This window comes from Palaemon carinicauda, chromosome 1 (genome assembly GCF_036898095.1).
Source record: "Palaemon carinicauda isolate YSFRI2023 chromosome 1, ASM3689809v2, whole genome shotgun sequence".
In the NCBI taxonomy this organism is placed as follows: domain Eukaryota; kingdom Metazoa; phylum Arthropoda; class Malacostraca; order Decapoda; family Palaemonidae; genus Palaemon; species Palaemon carinicauda.
In genome coordinates, this window is record NC_090725.1 from 280,141,918 (window position 1) to 280,168,668 (window position 26,751).

General features: G+C 33.9%; 1 protein-coding gene across 1 annotated transcript in view; it reads right to left on the bottom strand.

Moving 5' to 3' along the window:
* Positions 1–3,426: 3,426 nt before the first annotated feature.
* The window catches only part of LOC137657203 (vascular endothelial growth factor receptor kdr-like), a 118,748-nt gene continuing 95,423 nt past the window's right edge, over positions 3,427–26,751 (bottom strand). Inside the window, 15 exon segments of the mRNA XM_068391550.1 lie at positions 3,427–5,248; positions 5,250–5,573; positions 5,704–5,736; positions 5,738–5,810; positions 8,725–8,936; positions 9,514–9,636; positions 10,774–10,913; positions 11,407–11,602; positions 11,604–11,634; positions 13,331–13,490; positions 15,055–15,282; positions 18,090–18,240; positions 18,785–18,943; positions 19,138–19,254; positions 19,524–19,651. Of these exon segments, the coding sequence (XP_068247651.1) occupies positions 4,652–5,248; positions 5,250–5,573; positions 5,704–5,736; positions 5,738–5,810; positions 8,725–8,936; positions 9,514–9,636; positions 10,774–10,913; positions 11,407–11,602; positions 11,604–11,634; positions 13,331–13,490; positions 15,055–15,282; positions 18,090–18,240; positions 18,785–18,943; positions 19,138–19,254; positions 19,524–19,651 (2,672 nt within the window). The 3' untranslated portion in view covers positions 3,427–4,651.

A 26,751-nucleotide genomic window follows, 5' to 3' on the forward strand; every position in this document is an offset into this window, starting at 1 on the left:
TTTGATGTGTAAGAACATGGTATCATCTCCAACAAGGAGGATGTCTGTCATGTAATCTCAAGTGCTTCTAATTCAACATATTGATGAAATTTCCCTCTTATTTTGAGGACGTAAAACTATTCAATTTTTTTTTCATATTAACAGATACACTGTTAAAAATTTACATTAAAAAAACGGTAAAAATCTTGGATTAATGTTACCAGACATTTACCGTTTTAAAAACTGATATATTGACGGAAAGGAGTGATATCAATCACCAACCCATAAAAGATGAAGCATTAGGGTATAATTACAGTCTCCAATATTTCACTGAAATGCAGCTGAGAACAGCAAAACTTTACGGAGAATTGCCATATCAAAATTACGGTTCTTTTTAATGGTGTACCTGCATTAGATAAACAAACGGATATATATTAGTTTCGTACGTTTATTAATAGGAAATCAGTGTCGTACAAAATACTAATCCTATAACCTTACACAGTCACTTGTTATTAGGATACACAGTATCCCAAAAAGGCTTTTTAAAATCTAAGTAATATATTGACTGATCACTTCATCAGGCAACCGCTGATGTCTTTTGTATTATGTAATTAATATGTGCATACAGTACATGTGAATCAAGAGTAAGTTCAGTATTCACAAAACTTTAGAAAGGATTCATGAAAATGGTTTGCCAAACGATTTAACAAATAGTTTACTGTTAAACTGAAAACGGGGGTTTTCTTCCGGTGACATTAATTTAATGATGCTTTGAACATGACTAATCAGTCTCCTGATTTAAAGAAATTTCCTCAACTGATTACATCTGACACATTGTTCAAGTGATAATTCTTCTTTTTAGAAGTAATAAACGTCATACTAGTAGAAATGACCTGAATTGTCAATTTTAAGTAAATTTGGGCAGTTTTGAAAATAATTTGTGAAGGCCTCCTTGATGAAATAACTAGAAAAAGCCAAACTGTCTGCCGAACATACTTCCTTATGAAATTTGCTACATTCACAATATTTTTCTTTTTTAAATTCTTATACAATTACTTTCTTCACTGTTATTCATAGTTTATTTTGCCTATGGAATGGCAAATTGAAATATCAGTACATTTCCCTGTCAGAGTCCCTGGGCTTATAATAATAATAATAATAATAATAATAATAATAATAATAATAATAATACAACAATTACTACTACTACTACTACTACTACTACTACTACTACTACTACTACTACTACTAATACTACTACTACTACTACTACTACTACTACTAATAATAATAATAATAATAATAATAATAATAATAATAACTTTGATATTTGCGATTGCTAGATGAGCTTATATTCCAGAAGAATCTATGAATACATGTCCAGAATCCTGAGTTTTCCTTCACTAAGATGCAACATAGATGTGTCATATTTGACGAAATGAGTTTATCTACTTCTGTTTACTAAATGTCAATTAATGATATACCTTTCTAAGGACTATGGAACTTTAACAAACGATTTCAAGTTTCATTACAAAATATGCATAGTTCCGCTGCGGCTGATACATTAATTATCTAGTTTTATGATGAGATATATATTTTTGAGAGAATTATACATAAACACAGACAAACACATATATAGATATGCATATATATATATATGTATATATATATATATATATATATATATATATATATATATATATATAAATATATATTTACATGTATATATACATATATATATATATATATATATATATATATATATATATATATATATATATATATATATATACATATATTTGGATAATGCATGTACATTCATATATGTATACAGTTTCAATACAAACTTATTCATGTCTACCCTTGATGCACATGTACCAAAAATATTCTAACATATACAAAAATCTTTTACAAAATTCTAGGCTGACAAGATTTAATTTTCTCATAAAAACTTGCCATAACCTTCTGTCTAACATATTAGATTTGAGCTTTAAACATCTACAATTGAACTTAAAAGTAAACTTTACGACAGAAATCACAATTTTCTTTTAAGGAACACGTCAGTATAAAATACTGAAATAATTACAAAACCTTAGAATTAAAGAGTAAGTCATCCTGAAATGGTTGAATGCCTTTACAAAAAGTAAATAGAGCGGGGAAAAACATATAATTTGTACTTATTGTCTTTCTGTAAAGACTGTTGAATCTACATTGAGAGGTAACTTAAGCATCAAGCATATCCTAAAGGTAAGAAGCATTCATGGTATGACAGTTGATGAAGCAAAAAAATCTTAAAAGGTATATAAAAAAAATCAAGAGGCTTCTGTTTAAAGGTTTAAAGGCCGCCCATGAATGGCAGAGGCAAGGGACAGTAACATTGCCCGATCAAGCAGGAGAATGCCATAGAGACAGATCAAATATAATATGATCAGCGCCCAAGGGCCCTCTCCTTCCAAGCTGGGACCAAGGAGGGGCAGGCAATGGCTGCTGATGACTCAGCAGATAGACCTATAGGCTCCTCACACCCCACATCCTTAGCTCACAAGGATGGTGAGGCTGCAGCGACCAAAGGAATTAACAAGTTTGAGCGGGACTCGAACACCAGTCTGGCGTTCACCAGTCAGGGACGTTATCATATCGGCCACCACAACAGCAAGTACTTGATTTTAAGGAAAGCAGAATTTTAAAGGGACATAGTTGGCAGTATTTGTCTAATCAGTGGTTAGTTATCTTGCAACAAATACGCACCGAAGATATAGCATACTGCGTCACGTTTGTACTGTATCAATTACATCTTTTGCTTTTATTCGCTGTAGAATGAGGCTTTGCAAAGGGGAAATAGTATATTAAAATTTTCAGTGCAAAACATTGGTATTTCATTAGTGACTCTAGTATCCTCTGCCAGATATATGACTGCTCACATTGAAAGTTTTTTTATATTTTCATCCAATTTGCATGTTTGACAAAGATGGCTGGGTACTCACAGAAAAATGTCAAAATCAGCTGATTTATAAAATGTTCAACTGTGAAGTCAAGGCCTAATGTACATCAAGAAATTGCATGTGATAATTAAAAGGTTTTTTGTTGTATGAGAATCCTTTTAGTCTCCAAATAAGAAAATTAATTCTCTTGTATCTTATATATATATATATATATATACATATATATATATATATATATGTATGTATATATATATATATATATATGCATATATATATATATATATATGTATTCATATATTTATATATGTATATAAATATATATATATATATATATATACTGTATATATATATATATATATATATATGTATATGCATATATATATATGTGTGTGTGTGGGTGCGTGTATATATATATATATATATAAACTCACACAAATTAGATTAGACACTTACTATAGACATTAATATATCAAGGTGTACAGGTGGACGTTAGTTAAATGATGTGAACACTTACTCAATGCTTAACGAAATTATACAGTATACAGTCATGGCGCAGTAAATCACAAGGTGATCATCAAATTAACTTAACACATTTGTACTTTCAGGCATCTGCTGAAATACAAGAGTTACGAAGACTTATAACATGCATAATACTGCAATTGGGAAATATAATACTTTTCTTAATCCTACATTTCATGGCTATAAACAGCGCCTTTCTTCATGGATGAAAAAAATGAGATATGAACAGGTGGTCACTCAATTAGCCATTTAATGACTGAATGGCTCCGGATGTCATCTATTCCTATTTAAGGTTGTACCTCAATGACATCAATAGTTCTAGTCAGTAGCAATGCGTAATTATCTGGTTCAGTTAAGCGGGGTGTACACGATCGAATGGTTCGTCCGAACCTGGTTGTCGAACCTGCTTGTCAAACTGTTCGAAGAGGTGGCAGACAGTCACAAATGCATAAGGTTTGTGGACAATGAAGCTCCATCCACAAAAGTCAGGCGAGAACAGACTTTCTTCGAACCATTCGACGAATGTGTTCGAACATCACTTCAAACACTTGTCTGTCGAACCGCGTTCGAAGTGCTAATATTGTTAACTCGCAATTTGTGATGCTCCCGAGCAAAATATCGAGGAATAGTCCCCTCTTAATCTTTGCACCGGGTTGAGAGGGTACTTTGGCATAGCCCAAATGTTGATATTTTCAGTCTGTAGGGCATTGGGATTTTCTGACCCAAGCTTCTGTCGCTCACAGTAACTTTTAATCTATTAACCGTCAAAGAGTCCCATTTGCTTCAATTATGAAGACTTTAGCCAAATAGAACTTGAGATATATTTTTATTTTATAAATTTTTTGCTTTGATATGCTTACAATACCATTTATGAAATAGTAAAATGGCATTTGTACAAAACTTGCATCACTTTTTGTAAGCAAAAAACAAATAGCATTTGCAATCAGATGATGAAGATAATACCCCCATAACATGACAATTATTTCTTTTCTAAATAATATTGTTCTTTCAATAGTCTCATTTACATAAAATAAAATGGTTATTTTGTATAAAGTAGTTCATGTTACTAAAGAAACACTTTCATCATCTTTACTTCCTAAGATACATTAAAGACGAATAGACACTTTAAAGATGTCACTTGTTGCATATTTTCTGTTTGATTTGTTACTGTGCAAGGTACACAAACGCACACACAAACTTCACATTGGTTTTTAGACATATATTGGTTCTTCCATTACTGATTCCATGGTGGAAGATTTGAAGGAATCGGGTTTGTCTTTGTATTCTGGGGAGCTCTCCTCAGATATAGAACCAAGTCCACTTGAAGCTTCTGAAACCGTTCTCCTTTTACAGCTTTCATTGGGCAGGAGATTGGCATACTCTCCATTCGATGTAGCATCTTTCACATAATCTCTCTGGAAAGCTTTGAATTTTTCATCATCTACATTAATGTAACTATGCTCTTTGCCATTGCATGAATTATAAATATCTTTTGAGAGATAATTATTTTCATCAGTGCCGAAAAAATTATCCATTATCATGTAGTTAGGATTGTTCTGTACATTAGCTGTTGGACTGTATAGACCACTGTCATGCTTTTCCATCTGTGATATGGTCCGGACTAACTTGTGCCGCATATTGTTACCCTGCAACACTAACGATGGAGATTTATCTGGATTTGGGCTACTTTGCATATGAAGATACTGTCTTTCATTGAGGCATTCTCCTTCTGAAAAGTGTTTTATACACTGCTGTATATCACTGTCTCTTTTTGTCATGGAATCCACAACGTCCTCATCAAAGTTGAAGGACATTCTGAATAGATTTCGTAGGGGAAGACATAGGAAGATATATGGAGCCTGCCTCATCATTTGATGTACCATCCACTCGATCACTATTGTACACGAATTGCATCTGCAGAGGTGTTAAGCGTGAGCTTTGCATTGCATCAAGGCAGTGAGGTAGGGCAGTGGCACCTAGTGGAGAGGGGCTGAACGGCATCTCATATCCATCTTGATCTTGATTAGGAACCTTTTCTCGGATCTTGGCAGAGTAATCAGGACTTTGTAGAGAGTTCAAAAATGTACTGGCAGTGTTTTCCATCTGGCATTCTTGATTAAGTTCCAGATAGTGCTGGAAGAAAAGAATTTCAGATCAATGAGAGTTACACAGCATACAAGCTAACAATTAGTACTCAGTTTCAAAAAGGTCACATAATGTTCATCAGGTTTATGAATTATACATCTCTGAGGCGCTGTCTTACCTGTCTTTCAGAATCATCAATCATGAAGCCAAGGGGTTGATTCCAGTGTAGAGAAAGAAGGCCTTTCCATTGGCTCATTAACCCAGCACTCCAACATGATACGATACCTGAAGAAAATTACAAATACATTTGTTTATTGTGAACCAACGTTACTTGTTTTAACCAACATTCACAATCTTCATGATAATTAAAAGTTTGCATATTTTTTTTATGGTATATATTTTCGATCATCCTAATTAACACATCAGTGATTTTCGGATATCAATTGTATGTTGAGTATTCCTACCTTTAAGACTCTTAGAATTGGTTTTATAGCTAAAAAGGAATATAAATGACTGTCCCTCTATAGGAGAGTTGAAGGTAAGAATATTTTAAGCAGTACTTATAGTGATAAAGGCGACTTTTGGTTTTTATTTGGCTTAACAAAATGGCAATTGTTGTCGAAACCAATAATATATTGAGCACGTTACTGGGCTGAGGCAACCATGTTCAGTAGCAAGAAAAGAAAATAAAAAAGTAAGTATGCTCCCTTTATCAAACCAGGGTCAAATAGCATAACTATGACCTGGTACCTTACGGTTAGTGGCAACACACATCTATTCATTTATTCGGTTGTTTACTTTTAATACGGATAACACCATCACATTTCAACGAGAAATCCATAATATAAGCACGAGAATCAGGATTCGTCAAAGAACCATGCATACTATGTATATAATTTATATATATATATATATATATATATGTGGTTAAATATCAACACAACATCGTGTTCAAATAGAAATAAATTTCTACCTCATACTTGGGATCAAACGCTAGCCCCTTCTAATGAAAGGCCAGGTCGAAACCAACCATGCTACGAGAGGCCATAAAAGAAATCGGAACCTGACGCTACCCAGCTGTCCGAGGATTTACCTGGCGAGACACCAGTCTCTTACCAGCGAGTCTTTACCTGATTTCCCGGCTCACCACGTGACACAATTGGTAGTAATTCATTCAAATTACCCCTAATGAGTCAATATAGATAAATATCAACACAGCATCGTGTTCAAATAGAATGTTGTGTTGATATTCATCCATATTGACTCATTAGGGGTAATTTGAATGAATTAATACCAATTGTGTCACAAGGTGGGCCGGGGGAAATCGGGTAAAAACTCGCTGGTAAGAGACTGATGTCTCGCCAGGTAAATCCTCGGACAGCTGGGTAGCGTCAGGTTCCGATTTCTTTTATGGCCTCTCGTGGCATGGTTGGTTTCGACCTGGCCTTTCATTAGAAGGGGCTAGCGTTCGATCCCATATATGAGGTAGAAATATATATATATATATATATATATAGATAAGTATATTTATAAATATGTGTGTATATGTATGCATATACAGAGACATATATATATACATATATATATATATATATACACTTAAGGACTTAAGTGTATATTCCGTATTTTCATTTTCCCTGTGGTTCTTCTGCATCTGAGCATCACGTTTTCCTGTGATTTTTACGCATATATATATATATATATATGTGGTTAAATATCAACACAACATCGTGTTCAAATAGAAATAAATTTCTACCTCATACTTGGGATCAAACGCTAGCCCCTTCTAATGAAAGGCCAGGTCGAAACCAACCATGCTACGAGAGGCCATAAAAGAAATCGGAACCTGACGCTACCCAGCTGTCCGAGGATTTACCTGGCGAGACACCAGTCTCTTACCAGCGAGTCTTTACCTGATTTCCCGGCTCACCACGTGACACAATTGGTAGTAATTCATTCAAATTACCCCTAATGAGTCAATATAGATAAATATCAACACAGCATCGTGTTCAAATAGAATGTTGTGTTGATATTCATCCATATTGACTCATTAGGGGTAATTTGAATGAATTAATACCAATTGTGTCACAAGGTGGGCCGGGAAATCGGGTTAAAAACTCGCTGGTAAGAGACTGATGTCTCGCCAGGTAAATCCTCGGACAGCTGGGGTAGCGTCAGGTTCCGATTTCTTTTATGGCCTCTCGTGGCATGGTTGGTTTCGACCTGGCCTTTCATTAGAAGGGGCTAGCGTTCGATCCCATATATGAGGTAGAAATATATATATATATATATATATAGATAAGTATATTTATAAATATGTGTGTATATGTATGCATATACAGAGACATATATATATACATATATATATATATATATATATATACACTTAAGGACTTAAGTGTATATTCCGTATTTTCATTTTCCCTGTGGTTCTTCTGCATCTGAGCATCACGTTTTCCTGTGATTTTTACGCATATATATATATATATATATATACTTATACATAAGTATATTTATAAATATGTGTATATATACATATACACAGACATATATAAATATATATATAAATATATATATATATATATATATACATATATATATATATATATATATATACACACGCATATACAAATATATATATATATATATATATATATTTATATATACTGTATATATAAATTTATATATACACATACACACGCATATATATACAGTATATATATATATATATATATATATTTATATATACTGTATATATAAAGTTATATATACACATACACACGCATATATATACAGTATATATATATATATATATATACTGTATATATATATATATATATATACACATATACATATATACATACATACATATATATATATATATATATATGTATACATATATATATATATATATATATATTAAAATAACTGGCTGTGGCTACTGTCAAAATAGCAAACAGCAAAATGACTGTACATCTATGCTTAAAATGTTATTAACAATGGACTAAGGGGTGTGTTTCAACTGTCGAATTTAATTGTTGGGCCAAAATCATCGCGGTGTTAATTCCTATATCAAATTCTATTTAAACAGTTCATCTGATTACTGTTTTATCCGGAATATTTCAGCTTTACTGAGCAAAAAAAAAAAAAAAAAAAAAATAGCTTGAGTAAAAACGTATCCAACCAGAGTAAAACTTACAAGTCATATGTTGCATATTTTGGCTGATCTGGTCTAACTCCTTTTTCAAGCTTTGTAACAAAACTTTCGTCAAATTCGACTCCAGGATAGGGACTCTGCCCCAAGCTGAATATTTCCCAGAGGACGACACCATAGGCCCAAATGTCACTCTGGGTTGAGAACACACCATCTCGGAAGCATTCCACTGCCAGCCATTTCCATGGCACTGGAGTCTGTGGGAGAAAAATTGTTAATATCTATCTTTTTTCTTTATCGTGGCTCTTAACAAATGTGCAAAATCTATTACAGTCCCTTCTACTTTTCATATTTTGCACATATTATAGTCACACTCCATTTTTTACCGAATAGTTTTGAATGAAAAAGCAATGGTCACATACTCTGAATAAATCTAATCATTATCGAATTTAGAGCATTGGTTATGAGTGTAGGCTAGAATATCATAAACACCTAATGCCCTTATACATGAACTTTGTATTTAGTTCATCAGTCGATTTAATAAGAATTAAATTAGTTAAGTTGGAATTAGATTTTATAGCGAATATAACAACGAAAGTATAAAGTACTTAAAAACTTTAATGGCATCTATTTATTAAAAAAGAATTGGAATAACTTATGGACACTTAAATTCATATCCAGATACTCTTTAATTTGATTTATTTTTGGTGCTAAAACATACTTCTACAATTAAGTAGGTGATCATTTTCGCATTGGGGAAAATCTATTCCCAAAAGCTGTTAGCAATTTTTGATTCACGCACGAATGTGGCAATGATACTTATTTTTGTCGTACCTTACTCTTTTTCCTGTAGTTATCATTCTTGTAAATATCCTTTGCAAGTCCAAAATCACTGATCTTCACAATGTTGTCCTCCGTTAGCAAAATGTTTCTAGCTGCTAGGTCACCGTGTAAGACCTGTTGAATAGTTTACATGGTTACGACAAAGCAATTTGGTTTGCATTACAATAAATAAAATTAATCCCCTACAATAAATTGACATAATATACGCTTTTATTCCGAAAAATAAATTGACAATAAATTGACATAATATATGCTTTTATTCTGGAAAATAAATTGACAATAAATTGACATAATATATGCTTTTATTCTGGAAAATAAATTGACAATAAATTGACGTAATATATGCTTTTATTCTGGAAAATAAATTGACAATAAATTGACATAATATATGCTTTTATTCTGGAAAAAAAAATTGACAATAAATTGACATAATATATGCTTTTATTCTGAAAAATAAATTGACAATAAATTGACATAATATATGCTTTTATTCTGGAAAATAAATTGACAATAAATTGACATAATATATGCTTTTATTCTGGAAAATAAATTGACAATAAATTGACATAATATATGCTTTTATTCTGAAGAATAAATTGACAATAAATTGGCATAATATATGCTTTTATTCTGAAGAATAAATTGACAATAAATTGACATAGTATATGCTTTTATTCTGAAGAGTAAATTGACAATAAATTTACATAATATATGCTTTTATTCTGAAGAATAAATTGACAATAAATTGACAAAATATATTCTTTTATTCTGAAAGAGACCACTGCAAAAAAAAAAAAAAAAAGCCACAATAGAGGTTCATAAGATGTATTATATTTTCTTTATAATGGGGCTGTTAAAGAATGAAAACAAAAACTGCATGACATGAATTATAAAAAATAATAAAAAAAGGATTATTTTATACAGCGATAACATTTAAGTAAAATGTCTTTTTAATTGAATGCTATAATTCTTCGACTACATATAACATGTGTTCTCATAGTACACATGGGAAGGCATAGAAGGTAATATTATCTAACAAGATTTTTACTTTATCATCATCAGTAACCTTTGGCTATAAATTGTTCATTCTTTATTTTCTGCATATTGTGAACCTTAACTTTAATGGACTACGAACTCAAGTCATTATCAAATCAGGTTTTGTGAGTAGAACACAAGTGTCACTTTTTGGTAAGTTAGTTTCCTTATAAATTACGTGTGAAAACCTAAGCCAACCGCATTAAAATTTCTCACCTTCTTGAAAGCAAGATATTCCATGCCTTTGGCAACTTGATATGCCCAGCTGAGGAGGTCTTTTGTACACAGGGGAACTGGACTGTTCCCAACTGCTCTGGACCCGATGTAACCATTTTCCGATCCCCCAGTGCTACTCTCTGTTGAGGAAATATCATGAGTATCACTAAAAGACAAACAAACTTTTCTTTTTCAAGATTAAAATCTTTTATTTTTTGAAGTGCTAAGAAAATTTGGAATATGAAATAGACTCCGATATGTCCTTAAAACATAAAACATTAGTTACATATGCCACATAAAGGTGGGTTTACACGGTCGAACGGTTCGTCGAACGCAGTTCGACAGACAAGAGTTTGAAGTGATGCTCGAACGCAGTTCGACAGACAAGAGTTTGAAGTGATGCTCGAACCTGTTAACGGGGTATTTGGTTGTCGAACACATTCGTCGAAAGGTTCGAAGAAAGTCTGTTTTCGCCTGACTTTTGTGGGCGGAGCGTCATTGTACACAAACCTTATGCATTTCTGTCTGACTCCACCTCTGCGAGCCGTTTGACAAGTAGATTTGACAACCGGGTTCGACGAACCGTTCGACCGTGTAAAGCCCGCTTAATCCTTCAAGTCAGAATCTACTTACCATAGGTAAAGGTGCTCATGTCTGATGCAACAGGAAGTGGTGAAGAACCAGACACTGTTCTAGCCCTGAAAGTTTCCTGGACGTGGCCGTTAGGGACAATCGAGTTTGTCGGGGAAGAAGGCTCGATCCACAGCGTCTGCGCAGGATTCCCACTGTCCATATTACAGGTTACCAGGTCTTGGTTGAAGCTCAGATGGGGCGTACTTCAGTCCTTTCGACATTCTGCTTCTACATGGAAACAAACACTAGTAATACATCAGACAAAATGGGTCGGGGCAAATATTTTTGAAAAGGAGATTCGATTATTTATCAATATGTTAGAAAACATTACTTCTTGAAATCGACGCTACAGCTAACGTTCTCTTAACAGTACATTAATGAATACTCTTAAACATGTGCAAATTGCGCGCGATCATGCACACACACACACACACACACATATATATATATATATATATACTGTATATATATATATATATATATGTATATATATATATAAATCATATAATATATATCCCTATATACACATACATATAAACATCATCATCACCATCTACTACGCTTATTGACAGAAAGGTTCTCACAAATATATATATATACTGTGTATATATATATATATGCACCCACACACATCTATACAATATATATATATATATATATGTATATATATACAGTATATATATATATATATATATTGTATATTTGTGTGTGGGTGCATATATATATATATATGTATATAATATATATATATATATATATATGTATTATATATACAGTATATATATACATATATATATATATTATATATATATATACAGTATATATATATATATATATATGCACCCACACACATCTATAAAATATATATATATATATATATTTGTGTGTGTATATAATATATATATATATCACATATACAGTATATATATATATATATATATACATATATATATATACATATATATATATATATATAATATATATATATATATATATATAAATATATGCATTAGGGGATTAGCTTAGGAAATATCTAAGATGTTTGTCACATGATTATTTTACACCTGTTAAAGGAATGGAACATTTGTTGTGATGTTAAAGGTTTAATTTTATATATACATTAAGATAAAAAGGGTATTATATCTTTCTTTTAAATCCCATCGTTGATATAAAATATTGGTAGTCTTTGGATGGCATTATTTTCTTGATAGGATTTTAGACTGCTAAATTGTTAAATCTTGATGTCTCTTGTAGTTTCAGTTTAATGCCTATAACTAATTAAACATATCGTATAATATACAATTCAACGGGGATAATAAGTTTAATTAATTGGTAATTGCTTGAAATAACGAAAGGATTTTGAAATCAATCGATATTAATCAGATGTTATCTTTTATGCATATTAGTATGAAGGAAAATATTTCCTTAAAAAATTTGGTCATATTAGAGATGTAGTTTTTTTCAATCAAAGAAAGAAAAAACAAATGAATCTTTACTTCTTTGCAATTCGTAGCCTTAGTTTCCAGTTAGTCTTTCGAAAGACATCATAATTTTTAAAATATAAAGAAAGAGGATAGTTTAACTCAATAACCTTAAGAAAAAAAAGTAAAAAAAAAAAATCATGAAGTCCCATTAACTCATATCGAAAGCAAGTCCGTCACAAGCGAAAAAGTCAGTAAGAAAAAATTAATCCTTGACATAAACCATCCACATCAAATTGTCATTCCCATGTGCTATATCAGAAAAAAGTCTTAACATGAAATATAAACAGTTATTTTAGTTACATGCAAAGTGAGTACATTATTCAGTGAATTAAATTATTGAGGATTGAATTTTTCTCCCAGCCCCCCCCCCCCAAAAAGAAAAAGATAAAATAAAGGGTGAATGTGAGTACTTTTTTTTTTTTTATAATTTTATTTCTTACCTAGATCCAGATTCCGTGCGATGACGTATCCTAGCGTCGCTGAGCGAAGGATCTATCCTGTCGTATTCATTGATTTGGTTAATGAAATCCTTTCGACGTCGACGCATGTAGTCGAGAATATTGCCGTGCTTGCAGTACTCCACTAAGAGGAGCAGTTCTCCTGCAAGACAAGGTACAGTTACATAAGGACCTAACAGGATTTGTGGTATCTATTAGCAAATAATATCCTCATTCTCAGATTGAAGTTACCCAAGGCACCAACCACCCTTTGAGATACTACCGCTAGAGAGTTATTAGGTCTTTTTACTGACCAGACAGTACTACATTGGATCCCACTCTCTGGTTAAGGTTCATTTCATCTTTGCCGACACATACACAGAATAGTGTGGCCTATTCTTTACATATTCTCTTCTTTCTTCATACACTTAACAACACTGTGATTTACCAAACAATTCTTCTTCTTTCAAGAGGTTAACTACTGCTCTGTAATTGTCCAGTGGGCACTTTCCTCTTGGTAAGGGTAGAAGCAACTCTTTAGCTAAAGCAAGCAGCTCTTCTAGGAGCAGGACACTGAAAAATCAAACCATTGTTTTCTAGGCTTGGGTAGTGCCATAGCCTCTGTACCATGGTCTTCCACTGTCTTGTGTTAGAGATCTCAAGCTTGAGGGTACTCTTAGGCACACTATTATATATTGTTTCTCTTCTCCTTGTTATTTTGAAGTATCTATCCTCTTGTTTTTTCAAGTTTCTATAATCTATAAATGAAAGATTTATTTTTTTGTGTTGTTATTGTTCTTAAACTTTTCATGTATTTTTTTCTCATTTATTTTTCCTCACAGGGCTATTTTCCCTGTTGGAGACCTTGGGCTTATAACATCCAGCTTTTCTAAATAGGGTTGTAGCTTAGCAAGTAATAATAATAATAATAATAATAATAATAATAATAATAATAATAATAATAATAATAATTATTATTATTATTATGAGACATACTCTTTAATGGTATCTCTACAAGAACTATTTATGGTATAATGCCATGATTAGAAGTTTAGTATTTGTGTATAATAAAAGACTTACAATTTCTTTTGTTTTAAATTGCAATGGCTGAATTTTAAGTTTCTGGAAGCATGCGAAACCTACAACCACTGATTTTAAGATATTTTCATTCATTCTCACTGTCTTTAAGTTTATTTACCAAAGAAATGTTTTCGCATAAAAAAAAATATCGAGTCTAGTGATTTTTGTAGTCATGTCTTGATATTATTCATGGGTGAGATCCAAGATATTGTGAACATTCTAAAATGTAATCAATATATTGAATAGTTAATCACGAAAAAATATTAATGAACACATGATTTATTTAGGGTCCAAGATCGTTGAGATATCATTCTGTTTATTTGCCAATTTTAAACCTCATATTCCATTATAATACTTTTAGACCTAGAACTTTTTATGCGCATTATCGAGAAATATCACATCTTTTCCTTAACAAGAATGACTTATAGTGTAACTTTTGTCAATTTCTTAGAATATTTAAAAAAAATAGTGTCAGACTGTAAATGTCTTTAGACCAGGACCTCTCTATGGACATTACCAAAAAAATTACACCATTCCTTTGACGTCAATTACTGATGGCGTAAATTTTGGCAATTTATTAGAATGCCTTAAAACTATTTAGAGTCACACCTTCAATTTTTGTAAAAATTTTACTATGAAATCATTACCTTTCGTTGCAAGATCTTTGGAGCAAGCTCCAAGCAGATTGACGATGTTGACATGGCGACCGATGTGAATCATGATCTTCACCTCTGATCTCAGCGCTTTCAGCTGAGCGCAGTCAGTCCGAGACTTCATCATTTTCACTGCAACCGTCGACCGAGGCTGACCTGGGATGAGGTTCAAGACCTTGGCCCGGTATACTCGTCCGAAAGCTCCAGCTCCGAGAAGCTTGTCTGAAAGTGAGTAATCATGTCAATAAATAGATGTATAAATAACAGTTTTTCGTTCCCTCCCTCTGAAATTGTACTCTCTCTCTCTCTCTCTCTCTCTCTCTCTCTCTCTCTCTCTCTCTCTCTCTCTCTCTCTCTCTCTTGGTGTTGATCCACTGCTCTTATTTCTAATGTAGCTTAAAGCCAAATCCGAGGATAAGGTCAATAAATCTATGTATAACTAACAGCTTTTCTTTCCATCCTTCTGAAATTGTACTCTCTCTCTCTCTCGTCTCTCTCTCTCTCTCTCTCTCTCTCTCTCTCTCTCTCTCTCTCTCTCTCTCTCTCTCTCTCTCTCTCTCTCTCTCTCTCTTGTTGTTGATCCACTGCATTTATTTATAATGTAGCATAAAGCCAAATCCGAGGGTTAAGATCCAAGCGTAGAAAGTATTCTTAAAACATCACTAATAACTAAACTATAGGTTAAGAAGTAGTCTGAAAATGTGCCATATCAAGGAATGAAAAATCTATGACTGTAACAAGCTTGGTGTGAAAATGATACACATATCAGGTGGGAAATTCATACAAGAACAGTTCATCACTTTCGAAATAAAAGACCATATGATAACCAGACTAAACAAATTTGCAAAAAAGTAAGAACAAACATTTCTCTTCATTATACAATAGAGAATATTACTCTCACAAGTTTAAGAAAATTATTGAGAGACGAGGTAATTTCAACCTAAGGGAGATCAACGAGATTCTTATGATTCCAAATTCACTGCAATGTTCTCTTAGATTCCGATTCGAATACTCCAGCTGTTTCATAAATTCATCACATGACACTGAAATAGCCTCATCGCAAGTAGTATTCAAAATGAACAATAGTATATTGGAAAAGATAATACAACTATGGAATTTGACGATAGTGTAAGACTTATTGTACACTGTAAATTATACATAGAAACTAAATTAGGAAACCTTTCAGTCTATTAATTACAAACCGATTGCTATCACACACAACTTGCTTGGTAATAAATCCCTTTGCTTGTACATGATATGTTTCCACAAAACTAGGAAATTCTTTGATCCCCAGTATTGCGAATCAATGTCAATGCTTTCGGTTCTCTTATGACCTTGAAAATGCATACGATGCTATTTGGTATTTTGGCATTGCCAAGCAACTTCGCCTAATGGCAACCAACGCGAACATTATAAAGTTCTTGAACTGGTTTTCATTAGAGCGATATAATTAATTGATAGTTGGAAAGAGAATATATAAGAACTTATTTAGTTTGTATTCATATAAGGGAGCATAATTTGTATGATTTGTTTTGCTGTAGCCATTGGTGACACCATTGATGATAGGTAGTAGGTTGGCCAGGGCACCAGCCGCCCGTTGAGATACTACCGCTAGAGAGGTACGGGATCCTTCGACTGGCCAGACAGTACTATATTGTATCCTTCTCTCTGCTTATGGTTCTTTCCCTTTAACTACACATACACCGAATAACCTGGCCTATTCTTTGAAGATTCTCTTCTGTCCTCATACATCTGACAACACTGAGATTACCAAACAATTCTTCTTCACCCAAGGGGTTAACTTCTGCACTGCATTTGCTCAGTAGCTACTTTCCTCTTGGTAAGGGTAGAAGAGATTCTTTAACTATGGTAAACACCTCTTCTAGGAGAGGGACACTCCTAAATCAAACCATTGTTCTCTAGTCTTAGGTAGTGCCATAGCCTCCGTACCATGATCTTCCACTGTCTTGGGTTAGAGTTCTCTTGCTTGAGGGTACACTCGGGCACACTATTCTATCTAATTTCTCTTCCTCTTATTTTGTTAAAGTATTTATAGTTTATATAAGAGGTATTTATTTTAATCTCGTTGCTCTTAAAATATTTTAATTTTCCTTGTTTCCTTTCCTCACTGGGCTATTTTCCCTGTTGGAGCCCCTGGGCTTATAGCATCCTGCTTTTCCAATTAGGGTTGTAGCTTAGCAAGTAATAATAATGATATCTATGGTAAGCACCTCTTCTAGGAGAGGGACACTCCAAATTCAAACTATTGTTGTCTAGTCTTGGGTAGTGCCATAGCCTCTGTACCATGGTCTTCCCCTGTCTTGGGTTTGAGTTCTCTTGCTTGAGGGTACACTCGGGCACACTATTCTATCTAATTTCTCTTCCTCTTATTTTGTTAAAGTATTTATAGTTTAGATAGGAATTATTTCTTTGAATGTTGTTACTGTCCTTAAAGTATTTTATTTTTCCTTGTTTCCTTTCCACACTGGGCTATTTTCCCTTTTGGGGGCCCTTGGGCTTATAGCATTCTGCTTTTCCAACTAGGGTTGTAGCTTAGCAATTAATAATAATAATAGTAATAATAATAATAATTATAATAATAATAATGATAATAATAATAATGTGTCTCCACCAGTTCTATTGGATGATACCCTCGCATTGAATTGCACTACGCATGAGCTGGTACATCTATATGTAGACATTAGCAAAAGACTATTGATTATTTTTCTTATTCATTCATTATAGAATAATATACTCTTATTTTCTTTTGTTTTGTTAAAAAAAGACTTATTAATGACTAATGAAGAGAGGTTGGGAGATTAATGGGATTTTTAATGGAAGGAAAATTTCCGTTTATTTGAAAAACTTTATCTTTTTTCCATGTCACTTACCATTCCTTTATATGTCTCACTGAATGACCTTTAGAGATTCACATTACCATAAATTTCATTCATCTAGCCCTCGATTACGTACTAAATTCTTAATAGAAAATTAAAAAGTATATGGAAAATATATAGAGGAAATCTTACCAAAGACAATGGAATCTCGGGAGACTTCATATTTAGTGTCGTACGGAAGAAGTTCTGCCTGTGATTCAAGTCCAAGTTCCGGGTTCAAGTTTTCTGGGTCGCCCTGTTCAAACATTCGCTGGTCTTCCAAGCGGATGTTATAAGCACGTTTCTGTTGTAATATAGGATCCAATTATCGGAATATACAAAATATAAAATCCCTCACATCTGTAAAATATCTCATCTGCTTATTGTTCTGCATTTGGCCCAATATATGATTTATCCTATATTTTTAAACCTGCGGCATGAAAAGCTCATATGGTTTTACCATTGCTTATCTTTTTTCTCGTTTCTGTTACTTCTAAATGCACTGAAGAAACAAATTAACTCTTAAGTTTGCATGAAACAGTTAGGCACAGGCCGATGTAAAGGCAAGTAATATCACCAGAATATATCAGATTACCTTTCCTTCAAGGCTGGTTGTGAACTCGAAAGAGAAAGATATCTTTTGGTGTTGAGTATTTTGCATGGAAAATCTTCCATTGCCTTTTGTTATGCCTTTGGAACCTACGAATATCCAAACTATTGCAGTTTCATGTACTCAAATGTAAGTGTAGTCTGCCTTGCCAAGTAATTGTTCGAATGTTTAAACAAAATGGAGTAGGATTTCAAAGGTCTATGACTTCAAAGCGCTCTTCCCATTTCCTTTCTCTTACCCTGTCATTGCGTATTTTGATGCAAATGAAGATGCTGAGGACGATGAGGATTCCGGAGAGAACTCCCATAATGATCATGATGTTGATGGTGGTGAAAGCGTTTGGATCAATCACTGTTATAAAGGCTTCGCTGGAGATTTTGGAAAATCTGTTGATAGCCTGAAACAAACAAAAATGATGCAGAAAGAGAAATTAAATAAGAAGCAAAGTCTAACAGTGTTTCCTTAATTGGCAAGTAAATAACAGTGGAAAAGAATATCTACCAAAATTATCAATCTTATCTTTTTGTCCTGTTCTTATTTCATTGATAGAATTTCTTAGCCTCTCATTGTCATAATCACACACTGACGTACCTCACATTTATACAGTCCAGTATCTGAGATTTTCAAATAGCTGAAATCAATCTCTGGTCCTTTGATCATGCGATGGCTCTTCTCATTTCTGTTTGTTTCCTCAAGAAGTTCATCATCCTAAAAAGTATCAGTGAAAAGTAGGATTAGATTACTGCCTTTTTTTTTTTTTTTTTTTTTTTTTTTTTTTGTCTAAGATATTGGGATGTTTTTACTATAATTCGCAGCATCTATCTTTAATCAAAGCACACTGAATTTCTTTTTGATCGAAGTTATAATAGAATGCATTGATCCAATATATTTTCTAATACTTACACTGGGGTAGGAATGTTATATTAGGCACAGCATCTTAAGTTACAGAAAGGCACTATACCATTTAACACAAATACCTTATACCAGCGGATCTTGGGTTCTGGAACGCCATCAGCCGGACATTTTAAAGTCAAATTGCCCATTTCCTTAAGAGAGTGGTCTTGAAGTGGATCTCCCTTGGTCAACCACTCCGGACGTTTCATGGCTAGTGTGGTTAAAAAAAAAGCAATATTTAAACTCTAGTGAAATGACTGTCAATCCATATAATGATTTTCAATTATTTGTCTATTTTCCGTAGTTGAAAAAATAGGAATTCTCTCTCGAATGTATATAAAAAACACAATCCATACATAGTATGAGAATAATCACATATTAGTTACATTTTACGGAGAGGAGAACCATTGTTTAAATTCAATTTCGTACATGAGGATATGACAGAAGCTCTACCAGTAGAGAGGTCTGCCAGTATGCGAATCATTTTAAAATTTAGTACAGCAGTAACAACGCCCCATGTCATCATGTTACTACGGGTATTTTATCGATTGATGCGGACAGAATTATTTATGGTGATGATAGGGGTTAGGACTGATAGGTGCAAGAGAGCAGGATAGAGCTCTAAGAGGGAGGGTGGACAAATTAGGGAAATACCTAGGCACATTTTCTCCTGATCATGTGAGAGGTATAACCTTTGGGTCATACAGGGAAGAGGCTATCACCATCGCAAATACGTTGGAAACCTCTTCAAACATTAATAGCATGGGAGACTGGGTGTGCTATTATGTAGCTAAGCCACCTGAAAATTATATCATATTTTTTAGATATGGTGTTAGCCCTGAGTTATACAGTAAGCACTTCCTGACTTTCTTTAAGAGGAATAAATCCTTTGAATTATTCAAATTCATGACACCAATACAACCAGATTCAAGTAAAAGTGCGAGTTATATGTTTATTCTTCATACATTCGGTTAGTCATTATGAGGTTGGGCATACGTTACAGAAAGCAAAGACCATGTTTTCCACCAGTAATTTAAGGGTGAATGATGGAATAGTAGCTAATTATTATTTCACTCGCTTGATGAGGAGATGCTGCTCTGAGTAGAAAGGGGGAGAAAAGAGAGCGATTACATATTTTAAAAATAGTCATGATAGGGGATGTCCCACGTTTGCACAAGTTTATTTTATATCCATGACGAGTTCATTTCTATTTCTATTTTTATTCATTTATTAATTAGGGACAGGAATTATTCATGGGATTAATTTATTCCTTAGTGGCGGTGTCGTCATGAGTCTATTGAGTTATTTGCTTTATACCTCATCAGGCTTCCAACCGGACCATTTATCTCTGCAATGGAGGATGAAAACTAATCAATCTAAAGCGTGGAGCCAGTGAGGTTGGGACTCGAGAGAGCTGATGACCTTCAAGAAGTTCACAAGAATGACATTAGAAGCATTCTTACAAATCCGATTAAAATTTGCATGATAGGAGAAATGAGAAATACATGCATATAAAAAGATCAGTCAGGTTGTATAAGATAAATAAAATACTGCTTTTAAAATATTACTTTCACTATCCAATGTTATCATATCAAGTATCATGGCTTATCATCATCACGAGTCATTCCTACATCTGTTTATTCAGGTGTTATCGTATCAAAGAAAGATAATAAGGTAAGAAAATAAATTTACCAACACTCCTAACAATAATGATAATGAATATTGTAATAATTTTGTTAACAATAATCTCAAAACATAGCGATAAATTTAATAATTTCCATAATAACTACAGTGATACCTCTACATACGATCTTAATTCGTTCCAGAAACTGCTTCGTATGTTAAAACGATCGTATGTTGGAGCAAATAATTTATTTAATTCGTTCCTCAGCCTAAAAACCCATAATAAATCCTTAATAAATGGCTACACATACTTACACATTATATTAATACAATACCTCCATAATAAATACATATTACAAAAAAAAAAAAAGAATAATAATAATGAAATAATAAATAAGAACGGGGTTTTAATGTAACACTTTACCTTAGCGACAGGCCAGCGCAGGTGTAGGGACTGGTAGGCAGGAGGAGACGGAAGATCAGCAAGGAAGTAGGGATAGTGACTTTGTATGATAACGTGTACGATAACTTACACTAACTTACACTACTGCGTGAACTTTAACTTAACTTAGCTTATTTTGTTTTTTCATTTTTATAATTTTATATTTCTTTTTACATTTTTTCTTTTCTTATTTTTAATTTTCATCACTTTCACTCGATTCGGTCTTCCTTTTCTTTGCTTCACTTTCTTTCTTTTCATCATGATCACTAGACCGTTTTAAAGATTTTTTAAAGAAACTATTGAGTGAAAGTTGCTTGGTACGGCTTTTGAGGATTTTTCTAAAATGCGTTAAGCAAACATCATCGAACTGTGCAACAACACGGCAAACCTGAAGTTTCTGTGGCTGATGCTTGTCGATGAAATCAACAACGTGTTGATGATATGCCAACATCTGTTTTATTTCCACCGTACCTAAGATTTGGCCTACCTCCTCGATCTCCTCCGACTCACTCAACTGCGCTTGGAACTCATCATGCTGCATGGCTTGCAGCTCCTTGAGTTCCTCGGTGGTGAGCTCTTCATGATGCTCATCAACGAGTTCGGTGATGTCATCTTCATCCACCTCCAGACCCATGGACTTGCCAAGGGATACAATCTCTTCGACGTCTTCCTCGGCGGCAACCACAGGTTCATTCTCGGGGCCAAAACCTTCAAAATCTCTGGGAGCAACAGCATCAAGCCAAAGCTTCTTCCAAGCGGAATTCAGGGTCTTACGAGTTACTCCCTCCCAAGCCTGATCAATGATCTTTAAGCAGTGCACGATATTAAAGTGGCTCCTCCAAAATTCACGCAAAGTTAAGTTGGTGCTTTGCGTGACATTAAAGCACTGCTCAAATGAGTGCTTGGTGTACAACTTCTTAAAATTAGAGATGACTTGCTGGTCCCTGGGCTGGAGGATAGGGGTGGTATTCAGTGGAAGATACAACACCTTGATGAATTTGTATTCGTCGATGATATCATCTTCGAGTCCGGGGGGTGAGCGGGTGCATTTTCCAAACAAAGCAAGCACTTCAAAGGCAAATTCCTCTCCTGAAGATACTTCTTGACAGCAGGGCCGAAAACTACGTTTAACCATTCCACAAAGATATGCCTAGTAACCCAAGCCTTAGAATTAGAACGCCATAGAACATGTAGCAGGTCTTTATTAATTCTATGTGCTTTAAATGCCCTAGGATTTTCGGAATGGTAAACCAATAATGGCTTTATTTTGCAGTCCCCGCTGGCGTTGGCACAAAGCGCAAGAGTCAACCGATCCTTCATTGGCTTATGTCCAGCCATTTTCTTCTCTTAGGCGGTAATGTACGTTCGACTAGGCATCTTTTTCCAAAACAGACCGGTTTCATCACAGTTGAACACCTGCTGCTCTACGTAACCTTCCTCCGCCACGATGCTTTCGAACTTTTTAACAAAGTCTTTAGCAGCCTTGGTGTCCGAACTCGAAGCTTCTCCACGGGGAACAACTGAATGAATCCCGGTCCGTTTCCTAAATTTCTCGAACCAACCTCGAGACGCCTTGAATTCCTCCGTTGTAGGATCGGCTGAACTCTCCCCCGCGTCACCCCGAGAGCGCGCCGCCTTCAAGTCACTGTAGATAGCGCTGGCCTTCTCACAAATGATTGTTTCCGTGATCGTATCACCAACAATCTCCTTGTCTTTGATCCATATCAACAAAAGTCGTGCCATCTCTTCAAGGGTAGGGCTACGACATTTGGAAATAATCGTGATCCCCTTCGAAGGTTTCACTGATTTAATGGCTGCCTTCTGTTTTATGATCGTCGAGATCGTAGACATATTCCGGCCATATAGTTTAGCCAGATCGCTAACACATACACCTCGCTCATGCTTTTCTATTATTTCTTGCTTTAATTCTAATGAAAGCATAGACTTCCTCCTTTTCTCACCACTACTACTACTTCTTGAACCGAAACTAAGCTTTTTAGGACCCATGATTACGGAACACAGAAAACAACACGTGAAAAAGGAAGATAAAAACACTGTTAAAACTGAGCGAATAGAGGACAACCACACGATGCGCACGAGATGAGAGGACTGATCAAGGTGACGCTCGATTGGCGTCCCTCCGATGTGCTGCCGTCTAGCGGTGTCAACAACAAACAACGCTGGACGCTTTCGAGAAAATTCCACGCGTACGCGTATTGTTTACTTCGTATGTTGGAGCAACACTTCGGGTGTCGAGACAGAAATTTGGTTGAATTTTACTTTGGATGTTGAAAAATTCGTATGTAGAGGTTCCACTGTACTTAGGTTTGAATGATGGACTCTTATTATTATTTTTATTATTATTATTATTGTTATTATTATTATTATTATTATTATTATACTGAGTTGTTCAAGGATAGACATTAGTCGTAACAGTTGTTTATTGTTAACAAGAAGTTTCAACCTCAAATATACGGTATATTCCAAGTAATACAGAATAATATAATGCCACCAGCTATACAAATCTTGAATTCCCCCGATTTAATCAATAATAATAATGAGTATTGTAATAATTTTATAAACAATAATTTCAAAATATAACGATAACTTTAATAATTCCCATAATAACTATTTAAGATTGAATGATAGACTCGTAGTTAGGTATTATTTCACCCACTTGATTTGTTAGGTTAGGTTAGGTTAGGTTAGAGAGAGAGAGAGAGAGAGAGAGAGAGAGAGAGAGAGAGTGGGTGATACGTTAGGGGTAGCCAATGAGGTTAAGAGAAGGGGGGTGGAGTTAGGTTAGAGATAGCCAAGGAGGTTAACGGAGGGGCTGGAGTTAGGTTAGGGGGGCACCCTTATGGATCGGTTTGAACTGGTCCTCACGGATCAATTCTGGTTTGAATTGGTCATTATGGATCGAAAACGTGCTATTTACCCTACTACAGTGATGATATGAAGATAGGTTCTCGAGTGTATGCAAGTACATTTATATAAGAGTGTGTATGACAGTACTATTTATAATACTAGGTATGCAGTTAATTCTAACAGTCATACATTATCCACCATGAGGTTCAATACTACACAGTGTTCTAGAAGTTTTATTCCATCTCTGACCAAGTTGTGGAATTATTTTCCTAATTGGGTACTTGAATCGACAGAACCTCAAAAGTTCAAAGTTGCACAAAAAGTTTTTATGTTGAATAGGCTGACATAAGTCCCCATATTTTATATATGAAATATCTGTTTAAATGTTGTTTTTGTTCTTAATATATTCTATTTCAATTGTTCATTACTTTTCATATAGTTTATTTATTTACTTATATCCTGTCCTCACTAGGCTATTTTTCCCTTTTGGAGCCCTTGGGCTTATAGCATCCTACTTTTCCAACGAGGCTTGTACCTAAGCTAGTAATAATAATAATAATAATAATAATAATAATAATAATAATAATAATAATAATAATAATAATAAGAAGAAGAAGAAGAAGAAGAAGAAAATTATCCATGCAAGCAATAAAAACCTAATTTACATGAGAGATTATCCCATGTGAGAGATACAGTGGCTAGGAAATCTATTGGGTAGCTAAATCCCCAGAGCATTTTTAACACACACATAAGGGCATACACACAAACACATACACACGAACGTGTATATATATATATATATATATATATATATATATATATATATATATATATATATATATATATATATATATATATATATATATATATATATATATATATATATATATATATATATATATATATATATATATATATATATATATATATATATATATATATATATACATATATATATATATATATATATATGTTCGAGTATTAAGGATAAATACACAAAAGGAATTCAATTTAACCTTAAAAGAAATCCTTTCTTGTACAACCCAGAAACATAAGTTGTGGGCTACCCTTAAATCTGTACTCTTTGGTGTAGATGTAACCGTTCTCCTTTACTTAAACCAGATGACTCGACGACTCACGGTGCAAAAGAAAGGGCAACCCCTTTTTGCTGATATGTTTGACAGTAAGCAGAGTAATGAGAAACTTGATCTTCCTCATTTCTGTTTTCCATCTAGTTTAGCTTTTCGATCTTGTGAAATTAAAGCTCTCTTGGTGGACCTTGATGCTTATGGAGGTGTAGACCTAATGGTATTTTTCCTTTGTTTTTTATAAAGACCGCAGATTTCTTAGCTACAAAATTATCTGTTATTTTGCGCAAGTTAGCAAGAAGAGGAGCTTTTAGCACTTGTTGGAGAATTTAATGTTACTCCATTATGTAAATGCATTTGTGGTAGTCCAGCTGATTACCGCCAAATTTCTTTGACTCCATATTGTTCAAATTTTTTAAAAATCTTTAGCAAAAACGTCTTAATAGGATTGCTGATGGTTCTCATCTGTTATCCTTGTTTGCAATTTTACTTTAGTAAAGACAGTGGAGCATATGATGCTCTTGATTGTGGTCTGTAGATTCTTATGATTGGCCTTGATTTTAGTGCTGCCTTTGACTGTCTTAATCATGAAGCCCTTATTTTAAACTCAAACAGTTGGGAGTGGGTAGTTCTTTTCTTAGCAACATTATTGAATTTTTGAGTAACAGATAGCAAAGAGTTGTTGTTGTTGATGGGCACTATAGTTAGCATAGGAACGTGATACCTGGTGTTCCTCAGGGTAGTTTTCTTGGCCCATTACTTTTCATACTACTGTATATACACATGACATGTATTTGGTTTTGAAAACAAGCTTGTTGCATATGCCGATGATGCTACTCTCTTTTCATCAATTCCATCTCCTGAATGTAGATCTGGGGCTGCTGAATCCCATAATAGAGATCTATCTGAAATTAGTGCTTGGTGCAAATTATGGGGTATGAAGTTGAATCCTAACAAAACTCAAAGTATGATTGTAAGTAGGTCGAGAACAGAGGTTCCTTAACATCCGGATCTCAGCATTGATAATGTTTCTTTAACTCTGTATGACTATTTTCAAATTTTAGGTGTGATTCTTGACTGCAAATTTATTTTTGAGAACCAAATTAGGTCTGTCTCTTCTTCAATTACACAGACAAAACTGGTTTATTGAGAAAGTCTTGTACGATTTTCAGTGATCAATCTATTCTGAAGAAGTGTTTTAATTATTTCAATCTACCTTGTTTTGAGTATTGCTCTCCTGTCTGGTATTCAGCTGCAGAATCTCATCCTAATTTATTGGACAGGAACTTA